The sequence below is a fragment of the Chelonoidis abingdonii genome, chromosome 1 (genome assembly GCF_003597395.2).
Source record: "Chelonoidis abingdonii isolate Lonesome George chromosome 1, CheloAbing_2.0, whole genome shotgun sequence".
Classification (NCBI taxonomy): domain Eukaryota; kingdom Metazoa; phylum Chordata; order Testudines; family Testudinidae; genus Chelonoidis; species Chelonoidis abingdonii.
In genome coordinates, this window is record NC_133769.1 from 189,876,782 (window position 1) to 189,895,184 (window position 18,403).

Genomic DNA, 18,403 nt, shown 5'->3' on the forward strand with positions numbered 1-18,403 from the left:
CTTGCACCATCATAACCTCAGCCTGTGACGCAATCTACACGGGAGGTCACTTCCTAGACACAAGGTTGCAAATAGGGATGGTCCATTAACACCACCGATACCAAAACCTACCGACCCGTAGGCCTACTTCATGAGGCCTCGCTGCCATCCCGGGCCACACACCGATCCATTTGTCTACACCAAGCAATGAGGTACAAGCTCATCTGCTCTAACCCTCAGACAGAAGGACCTAAACACATCAATCTCCCCAAGCGTTCTGCAAAACTACATAATCTCACGAGAGGAAATATAGAAAACAGATCAAACAGAGCTCAGATGTATAAGCCAGAAGCCTCATATTCAAGACAAAACCGCAAGAAAGAAACAAAAGTATGCCGACTGGCCATCAATACTGTCCCCAGCTGAAAACGCCCCAATGCATCATCAGGGATTACAAACACCTGGACAAGATCTCCAACTTTCACAGGCTTGGTGGCAGTCCAAGTCTCGCCCACGTAGTACAAATGCAACCGAAGCATTTCTTAATAGTACTGCCCACACGCACCGATAAGTAACATCCACCAGGAACCCATCATCCAACAGCCTCTGATGCAACTCTGCCACGATAATCTACACCAGCGACACATCATCAGGACATAACCAGGATCAGCAAATCAAGTTTTTTCCTCTCTGCACGTCCAACTAAGTAATATAACGCCATCATATGAGCAATGCGCCTCTGCTAGTCCATGCAAACTGGACGATACTGCTAACGGAAAAGGATAAATGGACACAAATCACATAAAAGAATGCAGTATCAAAACCTGTAAGATGAAGACATTCAAACTCCTGGCCAGAGAATGGCGAAGTCTTCAGGGCATCCTACTAGAAAAAACTTGAGGACACGTATTAAAGAAACTGCCAGCGATTAAGCACAAATCAGCTAGGTGATTAAACAAAGACTGTGAACCGGCTGGCCAACTACAAAACCATTTTCTTCCTGGTGTTTTCAACTCGACTGCTGAACAGCCCATCTCCCTGATTGGAACTACCTCGTTAATGTCTCAGTTGCTTCGTGCTTGCATATATATACCTGCTCCTGGAAATTTCCACTACACGCATCCAACGAAGTGGGTATTCACCCACGAAAGCTTATGCTCCGAAACGTCTATTAGTCTATAAGGTGCCACAGGATTCTTTGCTGCTTTTACAGATCCAGACTAACACGGCTACCCGTCTGATACTTTGCATCACTTAAGGGGCTGAATAAACCAAATCCCAGAGCAATGTAGTTATATCAGCATAAATTCCTAGTGTAGACCAAGCTTAAATGCAAACTTCCATTAGCATGTGTCTGAGGATTCCAGCATTTTCGCACAAGAACATCGCTGTGTTCACCAAAGCTTTTTAAAGAAATGTTGTTCTGACTCATGTCCTCCATTAAAATAACAAGCTGAATGGTTTGGTTTGGTTTACTTGTTAGTGTCAATATTATCCCTTTTATATAGTGTACTTTATTATGGGGAGATACTGTTTTAGGTGCCCATACTTTGAAAAGTTAAAGAAACGTTAAATTTAGTAAACATATCCAGATGTTATCAGTTTTCCTTAATACGTAAACGTTCTGAATTGTTGGTACATAAGCTTTTGAATCATCTGTGTGCCAGTGGAAGAGCCACCATGACATAGTGCAGAATTTTTATTTTTTTTTCCGAGTGAGAATGTGTGTTTATGATATTTTAAAAGGAAAAAAATGGAAGTTGAAATTTTTTTTACCTTGGGGAGTGTATATTTGTTAACATTTGTTTTAAATATGCGTAATTTCTGGTGAGACAGTTATGGTCTTCTATACTCTTACCATATATAGTGAGTTAATTTGGTTAGAAACTGTGGTGGGAGTTTGTTTTTTCCTTACTGATAGAGCTGGTCAGGAATTTTTCAACTAAACATTTCTTCATTGGAAAATGCAGGTTCATCAAAACAACTCTTTTATGGGAAAAGGTCCATTGCAGTGCATTTCCTGTTTTTTGAAAAACTCATATGCAAAGTGCCACTTTTTGGTCAGAAATCACTTTTAGTTTTGAAGTTCAATTTAATGTATAGTAAAAAAAATATACATAAAAAAGGTCATAATGGAAACAAAAAACTTTGTTCTGATTTGAATTTTGTTCAGTTCACACAAACTTTAGAGATTACTATTTTTTTGTCCTGATTTGAGATGGGGAAAATATTTTAAATCTCAAAAATTCCCATGGGATGAGAGAACCATCTCACTTTCAGCTCTATTGTATTTGCGTATCTGGGGTTGGTGGTGTTGTATATAAAAACCATACATACAATATTTTCAGTTAATACTTTGGCTTAAATGCACAATATGAATGTTACTTCAGTGTGGTTTTCCATAGTCTCTTAGCTGCTCTGTGCCTTCATAAAATTATATGCCATTTTTTGTTTTGCATGGTATTTTAGATATAATGGTACTTACAAAGATAATTTTCTGTTTTTCATGTTTTTTTCTTTAGTTTGTTTTAGGATATGTTTGCTTTACTGTTGTTGTTGAAACATATTTGAAATGAGTCAATCTTTCTTCACTGAAACCTGAAATTTTTATAGGGTAGTTGTCTGTTTTCAAAATCAAGCAAAACATATTCTTCAGGATTTTTGTATATAACTTCCTTTGAGAACTAGGAAGAATCTTTCTCTGATATATTGGTTGTACTGTAATCCTATTTTCTGTATATTGTATAAAGAAAAAAAACTGATTTTGCTCAGCATATAAGAATCTTAGAATACGGATAAGATGCCTGTTACTGTACTAGGTCAAGTCAAAAATGTGTATGGAAACCGTTCTTTTCTTCCGTTGGTAGACTGTCTGTAAAGTGGTATGTGTCAAGTGCTTTTCTCAGGCCTTGTCCATGCTAGAAAGGGTTTACCGGTGTAGCTATACTGATATAGCTGCACCAGCAAATGCTCCTTTTTCACTGGTATAGTTACCTTGACTTAATTAGACCTTTATTTTGGTCCTGATAATCAGTCCTTTCAATTGAGATCATGCAAAGCTTGTCAATAGTATTTTGATATGTCCAAAGAAAGGAATAAAAATGAACACACAGACACACACCTCTAACTTTCACTAGGCTAGGCTAAAGTCCCACCCTTGAAAATAAGATGAGGGCTTCCTCCTGTCTTCACATGCCTCTGAACATATAACATTTCACCTGTGCATTGAGTGTCTTGGAAGGAACAAGAAGGAAACCCTTGAATTCCTAAATAGAAAGAGGAACCACCTGCAATATCCAGTTTATTCTGTGAAAAAAGACTGTTATATTTAAGTGTTAGTTACAGTTTTGGAAACTGGTAGAAACAAGTATAGAAGAAGAGATTTTAATTATGTGAAAGAAATAGTGTTAAGTTTTGCTGAGATGAGTAGCCTTGCCACGTGTTCGGGAAGAAAAGATTTTGAAATATTAAACTGGATGTTTATTACTGAGTGCTTTGAAACTGCCTGTTGTGTTCAAGATTTGTTAGTGTTACAGCGTTAATATTCATTATCCTGCTTACAGGCATTGTATACATTCACTCTAGTTCAAGTTGACATTTGTTTACCATAGTGTTTGACCGATTTTGTACCTTTTAGGAAGAAAAAAATCTTGAAATATAATAAGATCTGTCACCATTTCTCTCAATGATTTGTCTTTTGTTCCACACAGTGGTCAGAGTCAGTAATTAAGTAGTTAATGAGCACAATTGAAAAGTTTTTTCATGAAAGCTAGAATTTTTGTTTTAAAAAAAAAAAACCTGCAAAGATGGAAAAGTATTTCTTGTGACACTAGCATAAAGGAAAAAAGTGTAAAATACTAAATGCTTATGCTGTTAACGCCTTTTAAGAAACTTGTTTTAAGTATTTGTTTTGAGTAGAAATCAGATAATTAGATTCTTAGTGTAAACCATTTCCATCATGCTTAAATATATTTTTGCATGTTCATTAAACTTTCTCTGAAAATTTTGCATTTTAACCCTGGGCAATAACTATTTTTCAACATGAAAGCTTTCAGAATAATTTACTGGCTAAAATAGCTGCAATTGTCTTGTACAGCTTCTGGCTGTAGAGTCATATAGTAGGCATCTTTTTACCTTGGGTGAAAAAATAGGATGGCTAGAGAAGTGGCTGGATAGTAAAAAGTAAATCTTCCCTAAGTAGGTTTTAACACAGGTGAGAAAATGATGTTGAAGTTCTGCCCATATGGACACATAAGTACTACCTTATTGCCAGTGATAGCTGATCAGAGAGAGAACAACCACCTCAGTTTTGTTTTTAAAATGTTAAATGACTCCCATTACAAGGGTACTTTGGGAATATGTTTAAGTAGGACAGGGCTGGGGGATTACTAAGCGTCTTGTAGCATGGCCAGCAATATGAGGATGTTGACTTCACAGAAATAAAAATAATAATTCACTTGTCAAGGGTTAACTAGAAAAAGTAACTGATTTTTTTTGTTAAATTATGTAGGCAATTAAATTGGAGTATGCACGGCTACTAAAATTGGCTCAGGATGATCCACCACCCGAATGTGATTACCGTTTGCATCATGCAATTGTCTACTTTATGCAAAACGAAGCACCAAAGAAAATAATTGAGAGAACATTACTGGAACAGTTTGGAGATCACAATCTGAGCTTTGATGAAAGGTAATGGGAAAATGAGACATGCTAATCTTATACTAGTAAATTTTTTATTCAGAGGATACAGTAGTTAACTCTCCTTTAAGTATTGTAGGTATAATGTGGCTATTAGGTAGCCACCATGAACAGTATATTTGCCTAGCCACCACTTCAGTAAAGGTTTCCCTTTACACAGTGTTGTATTTCATGTTGAAAATTGCTACTTTTAAGAAATACATAATTAAATTGTGGAACTGTTTGCTGCAATGTAACAGTGCATCCAAGAACGTAGTAGCATTCAGGATAGAATTAAATATTTATATGGATAATGGGAACATCCATGCTTAATTTAGATAGAATAACATTAAAGAGAAATCCTTATGTTTGATGACATAAATCAATCAATGATTATTAGAAAGAAATGTTCACTAAAGGTATAAATATTATTCCATAATTTACCATTATATATTCTCGTTCCTTTCTCTGAAATAACTTGTAGTGATCAATGTGAAAAACAGCATACCTGGCAAAATGTCTAACTTGTCTAATTCACTGTGGCAATTTCTGTGCCACACCCTAACACTTGTTCACCTATTTAAAAAACACAAACTGCAAGACTGCATCCTGCCCCCCTCCCAGTACCAGCACTTGAAGCTTCAGAGCCTAATTCTCTAAGATTACATTTTAAAAAAACTAGTTAAAAGTTCAGAAAGATTTAAGCCACCTGATTTTTAACTTTTTTAAAAAAAACTGATATGGCATTTTGGTAGAGGAAGAAAGTTAAAATATAGTGACTGTTTTTTACATATTTAAGTAATTATGAGAGAGTCCTGTACTCTCTGCCTGTGAATATGTGGCAAGGAACTCAAGAAGTATACAGGAAATCACACTTCCTGTCTGTACTTTAGTCAAAGTTATAGTGTTCTAATGATGTTTACTTACAGTATTTTTAGGCTAATATCTCTGCAGTGTTAACATGTGTTTGTGAGTTTTCAGTGACCACCAATTAATTTTTTTGCAACTCTTCTTTCTTTGTTTTTAAGGTGCCGCAACATAATGAAAGTGGCTCAAGCCAAACTTGAAATGATAAAACCTGATGAAGTAAACATGGAGGAGTATGAGGCCAGTATTTTTTCTCTCCTAATGAATTGTAACAGAGAATAATTATCTACTAAAATTCAGAAAAGATCTTTTGTTCATTTACAGTGCACAGTTTCTTGTTAACCAAATTTCCAATGTTCAATGCAGTTGAAAGACTATTTATTTTTGAGCAGATCAAATTTGAGTAGGGCCATAATTAAAAGAGAGTTTATTGGTTTTGGCGGACTCCCTAATGACTTGATATCATTAACAGCGCCCCATAGTTTTTGTGTGAATTGATTGGCTTTTTCTACAAGTGGCCATCTATTAAGATAGTATGGGTGGTTTCAGGTCAGTAGGACCTGGCTACAGTTTATCTCCAGCTGGTATGCTGTTATTGGCAAGATTCCTATTCATGCACATCCTGTCTCACACCGAGACTACTTACTGATTAATCTCTCCCAATCACCCTCCCACCAAAACCCCTGAAATATTGAAGTACTTGATCAATACACCGTGATTTTAAAATGCTGACAAATACTACTCAAGAATGAAACTTTGGCAAGTCATTTCTGAGAAACTGGTCACATTCCAGCTAAATATCAAGTAATATGTATTTAGCAAAGCATTTAATCACATAGCTGAAGTTATGCATGTGCTTTTAAATGGTTTGGGGCCTGAATTCTTCAGATGCAGTTCTTTTCCCACATAGGTCTCCATGCATCACTTGAACCTCATCTTTTTGCCAATAGGGCCAAAGAGAGAGTAGTTTTTTCCCCTCACCTAACCGATGGAAGACAGAGATGCTCTGCACCTCTTCACCACCCTAAAGGCCACAGAGCTTATTTCAGGCCTTTCTGTGTGCTTTCCCTCCCCAGTGGAGGTGAAGGACTGGAGGATTCGCAGAGTGGCAGGTTCTCTGCCACACTTTTTTCTGTTCTGGGTTCAAGTTCCATCCCACTCCTGCATAACTTTACATAGGTGTGCACTACAGATCTTGGCTCTGTCACACCTGGGTGCCACCTTTCCCCCTTGCACATGTATAAAACCATCTTTTTTCTGCTAAGTGGGAGAGGAAGACATATCTGCAAAGGTAAAATTAGGATTTTTCATAAATAGTAAAAGTTTCGTCGAACCTCATGCAGGCTCTTTACATTGGGGTGAATTTCACCATAAATGGATATTTGGAAAGCCATGTTGGGATTGGAGTTCTGTCCCTTGCAGGCAATTAAGAGCAGCCATTCTGACCAACTGAAATAAAAACATACTGCAAATTTGAAGTAAAACATTTGTTTGCCTATAAAATACTGGTAAAGTGACTCCAGTACAAACCACATTGCTTTTGGTTTGCAGTATTGTAACATTTTGCTTCAGGATCAGTTTTATGATTTTCTTCAGCCTCTAGTATGACAAGGCAAGTTTCTCATCGCTTCCCATTTTACTTTTTTGCCATCCACATTCCCCTGTTCATAGATTAAAATTGGAGTCTGATGTTTATATCATCTCTCTCTCTCACTCATACACACATATAGATAGATATATAGAGAGAGAGAGAGAAATAAAATAGTCACGTAAATATTTCAGCATGACAGAAGGCCAAAAAATAGATAATCCTATTTTGATTGTTCTCCTTCCCACTCCCAGGAGATAAAAAGATTTTACAATCCTGCCTGGAATTCCTCTTAGACTGCTGTATTTGTTCCTTTCAAATGGCAATGAATTATGTAAACATAATCCTATGGAATTTTGTTTTATCACTTTACAAAGTTTAAGAATTTTCTTTTTCTCTGTGTGACAGATATGTAGACAGTTTGTTTTTTTCTTTTTATGTGAAAAATATTTTCCGTACTCTTTGATTTATCCCCCAAACAATTCATGAGTGCTTATTATGTGTATGCAATGCTGTGTGAAGAGTGCAAAATGTAGTTCTCCTTTTTATGAATGAACATTCTTGATACACTTTCTTATGTGCAGAGATGGCATCAAGAATATAGAAATTACAGAGAAACAACCATGTATCTCATGGTAGGATTGGAACTTTTTCAAAAAAAGAGGTAAGAGGTGACATTATAGAATTCAGACACGGGGGTTATTTTAAATTGGTTACGTTAAACAGTTTCTGAGTGGGGGGAAAAAGCAATGTAAACGATAAACCAAATTAATGGAAAAATAATAAATGTAAAAGAAAAAATAATTTGTAAGTGTATTCCAATTACACCATTCTTTTTCAGAAAAGATCAATATTGCTTTGAATATATTAGAATGGGCAGCTGTATATTTTTGACAATTTATTGCATAAATTAAAATGATACAGTACAGAAGAAACACGCATAAATATTATCATCTCCACTATCCTCATTTTTGGGGGGGCAACTGGCTTTCCAAAATGCCCAGTAGGTTAGTAAATGTAACCTCTGAAGACCAAAGTGGAGAGCAATTTCCAAAGTCAAGGACCTCTTGCTAAGAATGTCCTGCTAGCAACGCCCTCTTATTATACAGAGGGAGCTTGAGCACCTAAACTTATTTTGAGAACTTAGAGAAAGACGGAATAAGGTCCAACAAATTACAACCTGCATTCAAAGTTATTCCATCACTTTGATCCAAAACTGGACTTTGCACAGGGTTTATGTGGATAAATAAGGCTGATGGTAAAACATGCTCAACCCAAAAAGAAGTCCTGCAAAGATGAAAAGAATATTAGTGTGCACTTAACCATCCTGAAGTGGTGAAGTGACTCAAAGCTCAGATCTGGTCACAGTAGTAGTAAATGCAGTCCCTGCACCCAAAACCTGTGTAGAGTACCTATTTTATATGACGTCTGCTCTGCCATAAAGAAATTGCAAAGCGGGTGTGATGCCGGATCTGATGGCCAGAGCCGGTGCAATCACTTAGGCAGGCTAGGCGGTTGCCTAGGGTACCAAGATTTGGGGGTGCCAAAAAGCAGCACCCCCAAATTTTTTTAAGTGGTTGAGCGGCCGCTGCTGCTGGGTTGGAGAGGGAGTCTGAGCTGCCAGCGGCATCAGCAGCGGGCAGCCCAGGGTGTCCCCTGGGTCAGCATGCCGCAGGGCCACCTGGGGGGGGCAGAGGGACAGTTTGCCCCGGGCCCCGCAGGGGCCCTCACGAGAGTTTTTTGGGGCCCCTGCAGCAGGGTCCTTCCCGGGGTAAATTCGTCTGCGGGGGGGCCCCGCGGCTGGTCTCCGGAGCACTTTGGCGGTGGGTCCTGGAGCGGAAGGGCCCCCACCGCCGAATTACCGCCGAAGCAGGGGCCCCCTGCTGCCGAAGACCTCAGGCCCCTGGAATCCTCTGGGTGGCCTTGCCGCGCCACCGGCAGCCCAGGGGGTCCTCTGGGTCAGTGCACCGCTGCCGGCAGCCGCCAGCCCAGGGGTTCCACTGCGCAGTCCTGCTTGGAGAGGATGTGGAGCAGAGGTGAGCTGGGGTGGGGAGATACCGCAGGGCTTGTCAGGCCAGGGTGCGGGGAGTTGCCGCAGGGTGCGGGGAGCTGCCACAGGGTAGTGGGGGCACACTTCAGGGTTGGGGAGGGGGCAGGCAGCTGCTGCAGGACTGGGGGGGGCGCAAGGTGAAAGTTTTGCCTAGGGCGCTAAACTTCCTTGCACCGACCCTGCTGATGGCATAACCCCAAACTTTTCAGTTGCTCCATACAGTCCGTGAGTGTAGCATTACACCAAAGTTTTTTTCCCCCAGGTTTGTACAGGGAAGTTACCAGCAGAGTAGACGGAAGGGATCATCATCCCACTTTGTAAGGGGTAATGCCCATGTGCTGAGTTAGGAGAGACAGGCCAATAACCTTGCTTTCTGTTACCGGAAAAGTTTTTATACATGTCCTACTCACCCAGCTCCAACCTAACCTTGTGAAACGCCATCACCCAGGGCAGTCATGCGTCACTGCTGGATGATGTACAATGTGTGTTGTACTTGGTCTTCATCTTTTATCTGAGATCCATCAAGAATTCAGTCATCCTTTGACAGGAGCATATGAAGACTTAGTCTTCAATTCTGTTGTTAGAGCCGCCCTGAGGAAGGCCCTACAAGGCACTGATGTTCCTGATATCCTCTTGAGGTAAATTAAAGAGCTACATAATAACTCTCGGGCACAGGTGCAGTGCAGGACCTCTGGTCTAACAGAGTTTACACTAGATCCCAGGTGAAGCAGGGATGTGTCTTGCCTTCAGCACCATTCTGCCATACAATAGATTGGCTCCTTGATCCAGTCTCCACAAATACCAGTATAATTGTCCATTCAACTTCTTTTACCAACCTGGATTATGTGGATGATGTCCTCTTCAGACAGCTTGCATATGACCTAAAGACAGGACAGCTTCTGCTATGAGGCAGCTGCCCTGGGCTAAAGATTTCTTGGGCAAAATCAAAAATCCAGAATGTCAGGGCAAAAGTTGTGATACAAGACACCTTTGCTGCCTGTAGAAGTGGATGATTTCAGCTCTGTAGGCAATAATTTGTCATCAGATAGGCCCAGACCAACAGACATCCTAAGGAGAGTCAGTTTACCGGCCTCAGCCATGAAAAACCTGCATAGGGTCTGGAGCCAAAAGAAGATGAAAGTATATACGAAAGTACAGATTAATCAAACCTGTGTACTGCCGATCCTCTTATGGATCTAAAACATGGATGATGCTTAAACAAGACAGCAGGGGGCATTTCATATGTGTGTCAGTGGCAACTACCAGCCATAAGTTCGATTTTTATCAGTAACAGGGACTTATTATTGAGAACTGGCCTTGACAGGACTGAAGTCGTCGATCATTACCGCAAGCACTTCTTGGTCATGTAGCCCATCTTGGAGATAAAGTCCTGGGACATAGAGCCCTGAAGATCAGGCTTGAGGGGACATTGCCCAGCCATGGACTGGTGGCAGCCACACAGCCATCCATGCTTAACCTAGTTGAGCCAGCATTAAAATTGTGTTGAGATATTTTATGTCTTAGCCAGAGTTCCACTCTCTGAGAATCTTAAAGCATGTCTCAGTAGGACTAACGCAACAATTGTCTTGCCTGTACAATGTTCCCATCATTGATATCTATTGAGCTGTTGCATGGTGTTTTCTCAATACTTTTACATTGCATTACTATCTGGATACCACTGTCTTAGATGGATGTCCAGCTTGGAGGAGTAACATAAGTCACTCCATAGAGAACTTCTCTGCCCTCCTTCCACTTGGGCTTGATTGATTGATGTGGCTTGTATTGCTTGATTAATCACCTATGGCTATCCTAAAGGAGGAGTGGATACTAATTAGGAATTGTCATTCCTCGAGGGACTTGCTTCTGCGTATATATGCTCTCTGTTCGCTCCCTTTCTCCTCTGAATTGTATGTGTATGTCTTTGAGCTCTGAAGTTTGAGAGAGATTGGACCGGTCAGTGTCTGTACCACCCAATTTCAGGCACCGTGTTTAGTGCTGTAAGAGGGCACTGATGCCATCCACAATCACTGTTGCTTTCTGTAATCTTCTGAAACTGCAGCACTGGGACACATCTTATTCCTGTGAATGTGAAAAACACAACCCCCCTCAGCCAACTCCGTTTTAATAATCAAATAATCTTTCTCTTTCAGTTTTTCTATTCCATAAACTGCCATTCCAAATAGACTTTTCAGTCAGAAGGGACCATCGTGATCATCTAGTCTGACACATTGCAGGCCACAGAACCTCACCACCCACTCCTGTAAGAGACCTCTTACCCTGTGGCTGAGTTACTGAAATCCTCAAATCATAATTTAAAGACTTCAAGTTACAGAGAATCCACCATTTACCTAGTTTAAGCCTGTAAGTGGTCTATGCCTCATGTAGCAGAGGAAGGCGAAAATCCCCCAAGGTCTCTGCCAATACGACCTGGGGGAAAATTCATTCCCGATGCCAATTAGTTAGACCCTGAGCATGTGGGCAAGACCAACCAGGCAGACGCCTGGGAAAGAACTCTCTGTAGTAACTCAGAGCCCTCCCCATCTAGTGCCCTGTCTCCAGACATTGGGGATTTTTTAAGCTAGCAGTCGCCAATGGGCCCCATGCCATCATAGGCAGTTCCATCGTAGCATCCCCTCTATAAACTTATCTAGCTCAGTCTTAAAGCCAGTTGGATTTTTTTGTCCCCACTGCTCCCTTTGGAAAGCTGTTCGAGAACTTCACTCCTCTGATGGTTAGAAGTCTTTCTAATTTCGAGCCTAAACTTATTGATAGCCAGTTTATAGCCATTTGTTTTTGTGTCCACATTAGTACGTAGCTTAAATAACTCCTCTCCCTCCCTGGTATTTATCGTTCTGATGTGTATATATAGAGAGCAATCATATCTCCCCTCAGCCTTCTTTTGCTTAGGCTAAACAAGCCAAGCTCTTTGTGTCTCCTTTCATAAAGTAGGTGTTTCATTCCTCAGATCATCCTAATAGCCCTTCTCAGCTCCTATTCCAGTTTGAATTCATCTTTCTTAAACTTGGGAGACTGGAATTGCACACAGTTTTCCAGATGAGGTCTCACCAGTGCCTTGTATAATAGTACTAGCACTTCCCTGCCTCCGCTGGAAGTACCTCACCTGATGCATCCTAGGACTGCATTAACCTCTTCCATGGCCGCATCACCTTGGTGGCTCATAGTCATCCTGTTTATCCACCAATACATCCAGGTCTTTCTCTTTTGTTGCTTCCAACTGCGAAGTCCCCAGCTTATAGCAAAAATTCTTGTTGTTAGTTCCTAAATGCATGACCTTGCACTTTGCGCTATTAAATGTCATCCCATTTTTATTTCTCCAGTTTACAAGGTCATCCAGATATTCTTGTATGATATTCCAGTCCTCCTCTGTATTGGTAAAACCTCCCAACTTTGTGACATCTGCAAATTTTAATAGCACGTTACCACTTTTTGTGCCTTAAATAAGATTGGTCCCAAGACCAATCTCTGAGGAACTCCACTATCTTTGCAGATGACACAAAGCTTAGAGGTGTTGCCAATATGGAAGAGAACCGGAGTATCATACAAGGAAGTCTGGATGACCTTGTAAACTGGAGTAATAGAAATGTGATGAAATGTAATAGTGTAAGGTCATACATTTAGGGACTAACATCCAAATTTGTAAGTTGCTCCACTGTGAAGGCCCTGGTATATCCTTGCATGTATTCTATATGATTTTCATGTGTATGTAATGCTAAAAGATACAGAAAATGTCCAAAGAAGATCTAGCCTCCTATTCTCACTAATGTAGCTGCAGCAAACACACCTCAGTGCTCTGTTGCGCTGTAACTTTTTTTTTTTATTGAGGCATTCACCTAAAGCTGTTTGCTTGTACAAAAATACAATTTTTCTTTAAATGAGCAATCATTTCAAGGCATCTTTAGAAGATACTTGCTTTTAAAGATTTTTCTCTTTCTGTTTCTCTAACTCAGACTACGCCAAGGTTTCCTAATTGTCACAGAGTGTGGGGGAGTCCGGCCCCGCACCCCTCTTCCTGGGACCCACAGTGACTCTTAGCCAGCCAGTAAAACAGAAGGTTTATTGGACAACAGGAACGCAGGTTACAGCAGAGCTTGTAGGCTCAGCCAGGACCCTTCAATCAAGCCCCTCTGGGCCCTGGAAGCTTAGCCCCCTGAATTCCAACCACCCAGCCCAAAACCGAAACTAAACTTCCTCCCCTCCAGCTAGCCCCTTCCTTTGTCCAGCTTCCCGGGCAAAGGTGCTGACTCCCTCCCCCCTTACTGGCTCAGGTTACAGGCTTAAATCCTGTCCCTCACCTAGACATCCCCTGCTCTACCATCCCCCACACAGACAGTTCCTACTCCATCACACTAATGCATTCACTAAAAGTGAAAGATGCAACACTGACTAATCCTTTTTGACAACCAGTGTCAAAGCAGCGAGGTCTGTTTTGTCTGTCTATCAGATTTTGTTGTCAGGTTTTTCATTATTCATCCACCTGACAGTAGTATACATGTCTCTGTCATTACTTTATTTTAGTTTAAGGTGAAAATTGCCAGTAGACTGATACTACAAATACTTGCTTTTAGGGAGGCCATGCCAGTCTCACATCTGTGAACATTTCCATCAGTCTAAATATTAGCGGTAATTTGGGGACGCTATAATTAATGTACCTGAAAATAAGTTTTCTCTTAGAAGTTCACTCTTGGGAAATGAAATCACACTATCCCACACCCAATTTGCAAAGGTGTAAATGGCTACACAAATTTCAGGATAGTGAAGAATCAGACCAAATGTGTCATGGATGTGTTGAAGAAAACTGTTTTCCTGTGTATATAAGGCCTAATTCATAGCCATTTGAAGTCCGTGGAAAACCTCCCATTGATTTAAGCTTTGGATCTGGCTTATTGTTGCAACAGAAAATTGTACTGATGTGCATTGAGGAGAAAATGTCCTAGCCAATACCATGGGAAGCCATATCAAGTGTGAGTGTTTGAATGCTTTTTTTTATTGTATTGACCTTTGACACGATACAGAAACAAATAATACCTACCTGTACAAGGGCATTTTAAATCTGATGTGTGTATATATGTTTTTTGTGTGTGTTTTAGTTATATGGAAGCCTTGCTTTACCTTATCTATGCTTATCAGAATAACAAAGAACTCTTGTCCAGAGGCCTGTATAGAGGGCATGATGAAGAGCTGATATCCCATTACAGAAGAGAATGTTTGCTAGTAAGTGGAATATGACCCTAATTTTTTAGTTGTTGTTGCATGTGTGAAATACACCTCTACCCTGATATAATGCTGTCCTTGGGAGCCAAAAAATCTTACACGTTATATTGAACTTGCTTTGATTCGCTGGAGTGCACAGCCCCCCTCCCTCTCCTCTTCCCCCCGAGTGCTGCTTTACCATGTTATATCCGAATTCATGTTATATTGGGGTAGAGGTGTAGTAGACAACCTTAGGTAATTGTGATGCAAAGTCACAATTAAAAAACGCTTTGTACATTCATGTAACAAGTTAAGAGCATCCCTCCTCTTGTAAGAACAGGGCCAACAATGGAGAAGTAATCAATGTAAAATATGAGGATTAAAAGGAAAAATTATAATTTCTGTTGTTCCTACAGTGTGTGTAGCTGCCTGTTTTACTGTGGCATTATAATGAATCTGTCCACTGCTACACATAGTGTGACAAAGGATAGTGGCACATCCTAGTTTTGAACAGCAAATGGTCACATCGCCACAGTGGAATTAGCTGACAGGAGACTAATGCTAGAAAAGGCAGCAATAGAAAATTGATTCTTTTCTCTCTCCTCTTCCCCCCCCCCCCCCGTCTCCTTATCTTGGTTTTAATCAGCCATAGAAAGAAGTAGCAACAAAAGGAGTGGGGATCTAGCCTTCGGCAGGGATGGCTACAACAATTACGAGTAATCAGGAAACCGTTCAGGGGTCTGTTAGAGGGAAGACTAGCATAAGACCTGATATGTTTAGTGAAGAATTTGCAAGATTGCCCTGACTTAAAAATTGTGATATGGTCACTGCTGATTTTCAGATTTTTTTGTTTGAGGAATAAATCTTTTTTTAAGAAGCTGATACATGGTGAAATGTGAAATACTAAGTACTTATAAGTTTTCCTTTTCTGTGGTGTTGCATGAAGAAACTAAATGAACATGCTGCAGCACTCTTTGAGTCTGGAGATGATCAGGAAGTAAATAATGGACTGATCATTATGAATGAGCTTATTGTCCCATGTTTGCCATTACTACTGGTGGATGAAACGGAAGAAAAGGATATTGCTGCTGTAGAAGATATGAGAAACCGCTGGTGTTCATATCTTGGACAAGAAATGGAACGTAAGTCATATGTACTTTGGTTGACCAGATGTCCCGGTTTTTATAGGGACAGTCCCGATATTCGGGGCTTTGTCTCATATAGGCACCTATTACTCTCTACTCCCAGACGCTATTTTTCACACTTACTATCTAGTTATCCTATACATATTTCTTAATTTCGAAGGCTTCTCCGCGCACACGGTACTGAAGACAAAATGATTCTGATCTTGAAGTCGGATAGAGCTTTGATTTTATCTTCAAGTTCTATCTTATCTTATCAATCTTTTGTACTTTCGAAATATGCTTTGAAATCCATAGATGACAAGTATCCTTGTATTGAGTCCTAAAAGAGCTAAGTATTGTATGAAGTTTGTTTAAAGATGGACAGGTTTCACCTTCATACCATTGCATATTTAATCTTTGTTTCAGAATATTCCTGATGATCTTGAGAATATTTTAGTCTAGTACTGAGCACTGTCATACTGAATGACTGATTTATTCCTAGTTGAAGCCTAGAGTACTAAGGAAAAGTGTTTTTAACTAAGTGAAACTAACCAAAAAAGGAAGTTGGTACAATGGAGCAATTTTTCACTTTGTTGCTCCTGTGGGCAGTAAGTGCTTATATTGACTTTTTTTATCTATATATTTGCAGCTAACTTGCAAGAAAAGCTGACAGACTTCCTGCCAAAACTTCTAGATTGCTCTACGGAGATTAAAGGTTTCAATGATCCACCAAAGTTACCTTCCTATTCCACACATGAACTGTGTGAGCGATTTGCCCGAATCATGTTGTCACTCAGCCGAACTCCAGCTGATGGAAGATAAACTCTGCAAACCTTCATAAGCACATCATATAAACTTTTTTTAGTTCTTAACCCTTGCCTACCTGTCACAGGGTTTGCTTGTTGCTGCTATAGTTTTTAACTTTTTTAATTTTAATAATTGCAAAAGACAAAATGTCTGTACAGACATTTAGCCAAACTACAAACAATTAAAGCTGAGAATCGCATGGGGCTCGGTTTTTGTTTCAACCAGAATTGTTGCAACATTACAAAACTGCTTTTTTGCCACCTGTCTGTTACAGTATTACTTTGCTTTTATCTTAAGATCCTTTACTTTATCAACGGCTTTCTGTTCAGTCTGGATCATTCTGTGACTGCAACTATTTTAAGTGTCCAGTGCTGTGTAAATACATGGTACTGATAGCTTGTAAATGAAATGGAAGAATAAAGTTTTATTTATGGCTACTCCTGTGTTTGCAATCAGATACATTGTATATTAGTGTATTATATAGCTATTTTTTTAGACCAGAAACGGATGCAATATGTTGATGGGTCATTAAGTTCATAGGCATGGTTCTTCAGGATTTACAGCCAATTTCTTTACAGATGGTCACGGAATACTGTATATCAGCACATTGGAAATCTGTCACAGTATTATTACACACCTTACTTTTTGTATATTCCTTACTGATCTGTATAATACTGCATGTTGAACACATTTATTTTGAAGCCACATTGGGTTTAAAGTGAAGTTAGAGGCTTGTTTCTGAAACAAAAATTAATTGCACCTTTCTTCTATTCATAGGAGACTTTTTTTAAAAAAAAAACAAAAACTATTTTCCGTAGGACTAGAAGCTATATTAGATACAGCAGGAGCTCAGATTTCTTTTGAAAGACTTGATTGAGTAGAGTAAATTAAATGGGAGCTTTGTAATTGTGAAATATGTAAGAATCTAGAATCCATCACAGATTAAATTCTCATATTTTTTGTTTTATGAAGTTTGTGTTTTAATTATGTAAACTGCACACTACTCTAGCTCAGAAATGTAATCTTCCACTAACTCTTGCTGTGAAGTTGGTTGCTAGTACTGTTATAGTAAAGGATTTCAGAAATAATATATCTGCGCTAATTTACTTTCTCTCAGAAGTAAATGAAGAACTTTGTAGAGTTTGTTTTCTAGAACTGAAATACTGTCTGATTTTAATGAAGAAACTCGATTATTTTGTGAAAAGGAGTTAATGCATCCTTAGGTAATCCTGTTACCTGAAAATATTTTGATTCCTCATCTTTATAGAGAACATTTTGTGCTAGAACAGTAAAAGATGTAAATATTTGTGTGTCCGTGTTTATTGGAGCGACATCCAATAGTACTGTTGTTGGTTCTATCTTGTCTTTTTCTTTTACTACTAATAAAATAGTGAAAAGGGGAGGGAAGAGGGGATAAAATTCAAAAATTGCCCATCTGGCAGTACAATGGGTCTCACTTTGGACCTCACAAAAATAAGTGGTTTAGTTTATCCTTAAATCTCATCAACAACCTTTAGGCTTCTTATTTATTACATTTGTGGGGACGGCCCCATTATTTTGTATTGGATTGAAGTATGTAAACTGTTGACACATAGGTTCAAAGTCTGTTAAAGGATTTTTCTCTGCTGTCATATCAAAAATATTAACCATATTCAAAAATATGCAAAATAGTAACACTACAATAATGCCCAGGAGCCAAGTAGTATTTCTTCTTCCAGGAAAGGACAAATATAAAAGTCTGAAACTCTGCATATTGTCTTGCACAGCAATTAAGGACAGTGTTGAAGAGCTACAAGTATGTGCACTAAGCAGGTGAAAATATGATTTCAAAGGGTGTGGTGCTGGTTATCTATCTGCAGCACATTCCATCTGAAGGTGTGACTCAATTGTATATTTACTTACAGTAACTATTTTTAAACCTAGAGCTTTTGACAGATTTAACCAAAACTGGTAAGCTTACATCTTCAGTAACAGATAAAAGTGAACTGGGGATTAGATGGAATAAAATAAACCATTATCAAGATCATGAGCTTCTTTTATAGTATATTTAAAAAGGCCTGAATGTGATTCAGACTGTTTTAATTCCCTCCCCATTTTTCC

At 39.3% G+C, this 18,403-nt stretch overlaps 1 protein-coding gene across 3 annotated transcripts in view; it reads left to right on the forward strand.

Annotated features, from left to right (window-relative positions):
* USP25 (ubiquitin specific peptidase 25) overlaps window positions 1-17,609 on the forward strand; it is a 134,593-nt gene extending 116,984 nt beyond the window's left edge. For all 3 annotated transcript variants that reach the window (XM_032763897.2, XM_032763895.2, XM_032763896.2), the window contains 6 exons: window positions 4,490-4,668; window positions 5,685-5,763; window positions 7,696-7,775; window positions 14,270-14,393; window positions 15,319-15,514; window positions 16,146-17,609. In XM_032763897.2, the coding sequence (XP_032619788.1) occupies window positions 4,490-4,668; window positions 5,685-5,763; window positions 7,696-7,775; window positions 14,270-14,393; window positions 15,319-15,514; window positions 16,146-16,318 (831 nt within the window). In that variant the 3' untranslated portion in view covers window positions 16,319-17,609. The remainder of the gene's footprint in view (window positions 1-4,489; window positions 4,669-5,684; window positions 5,764-7,695; window positions 7,776-14,269; window positions 14,394-15,318; window positions 15,515-16,145) is intronic.
* Window positions 17,610-18,403: the final 794 nt, after the last annotated feature.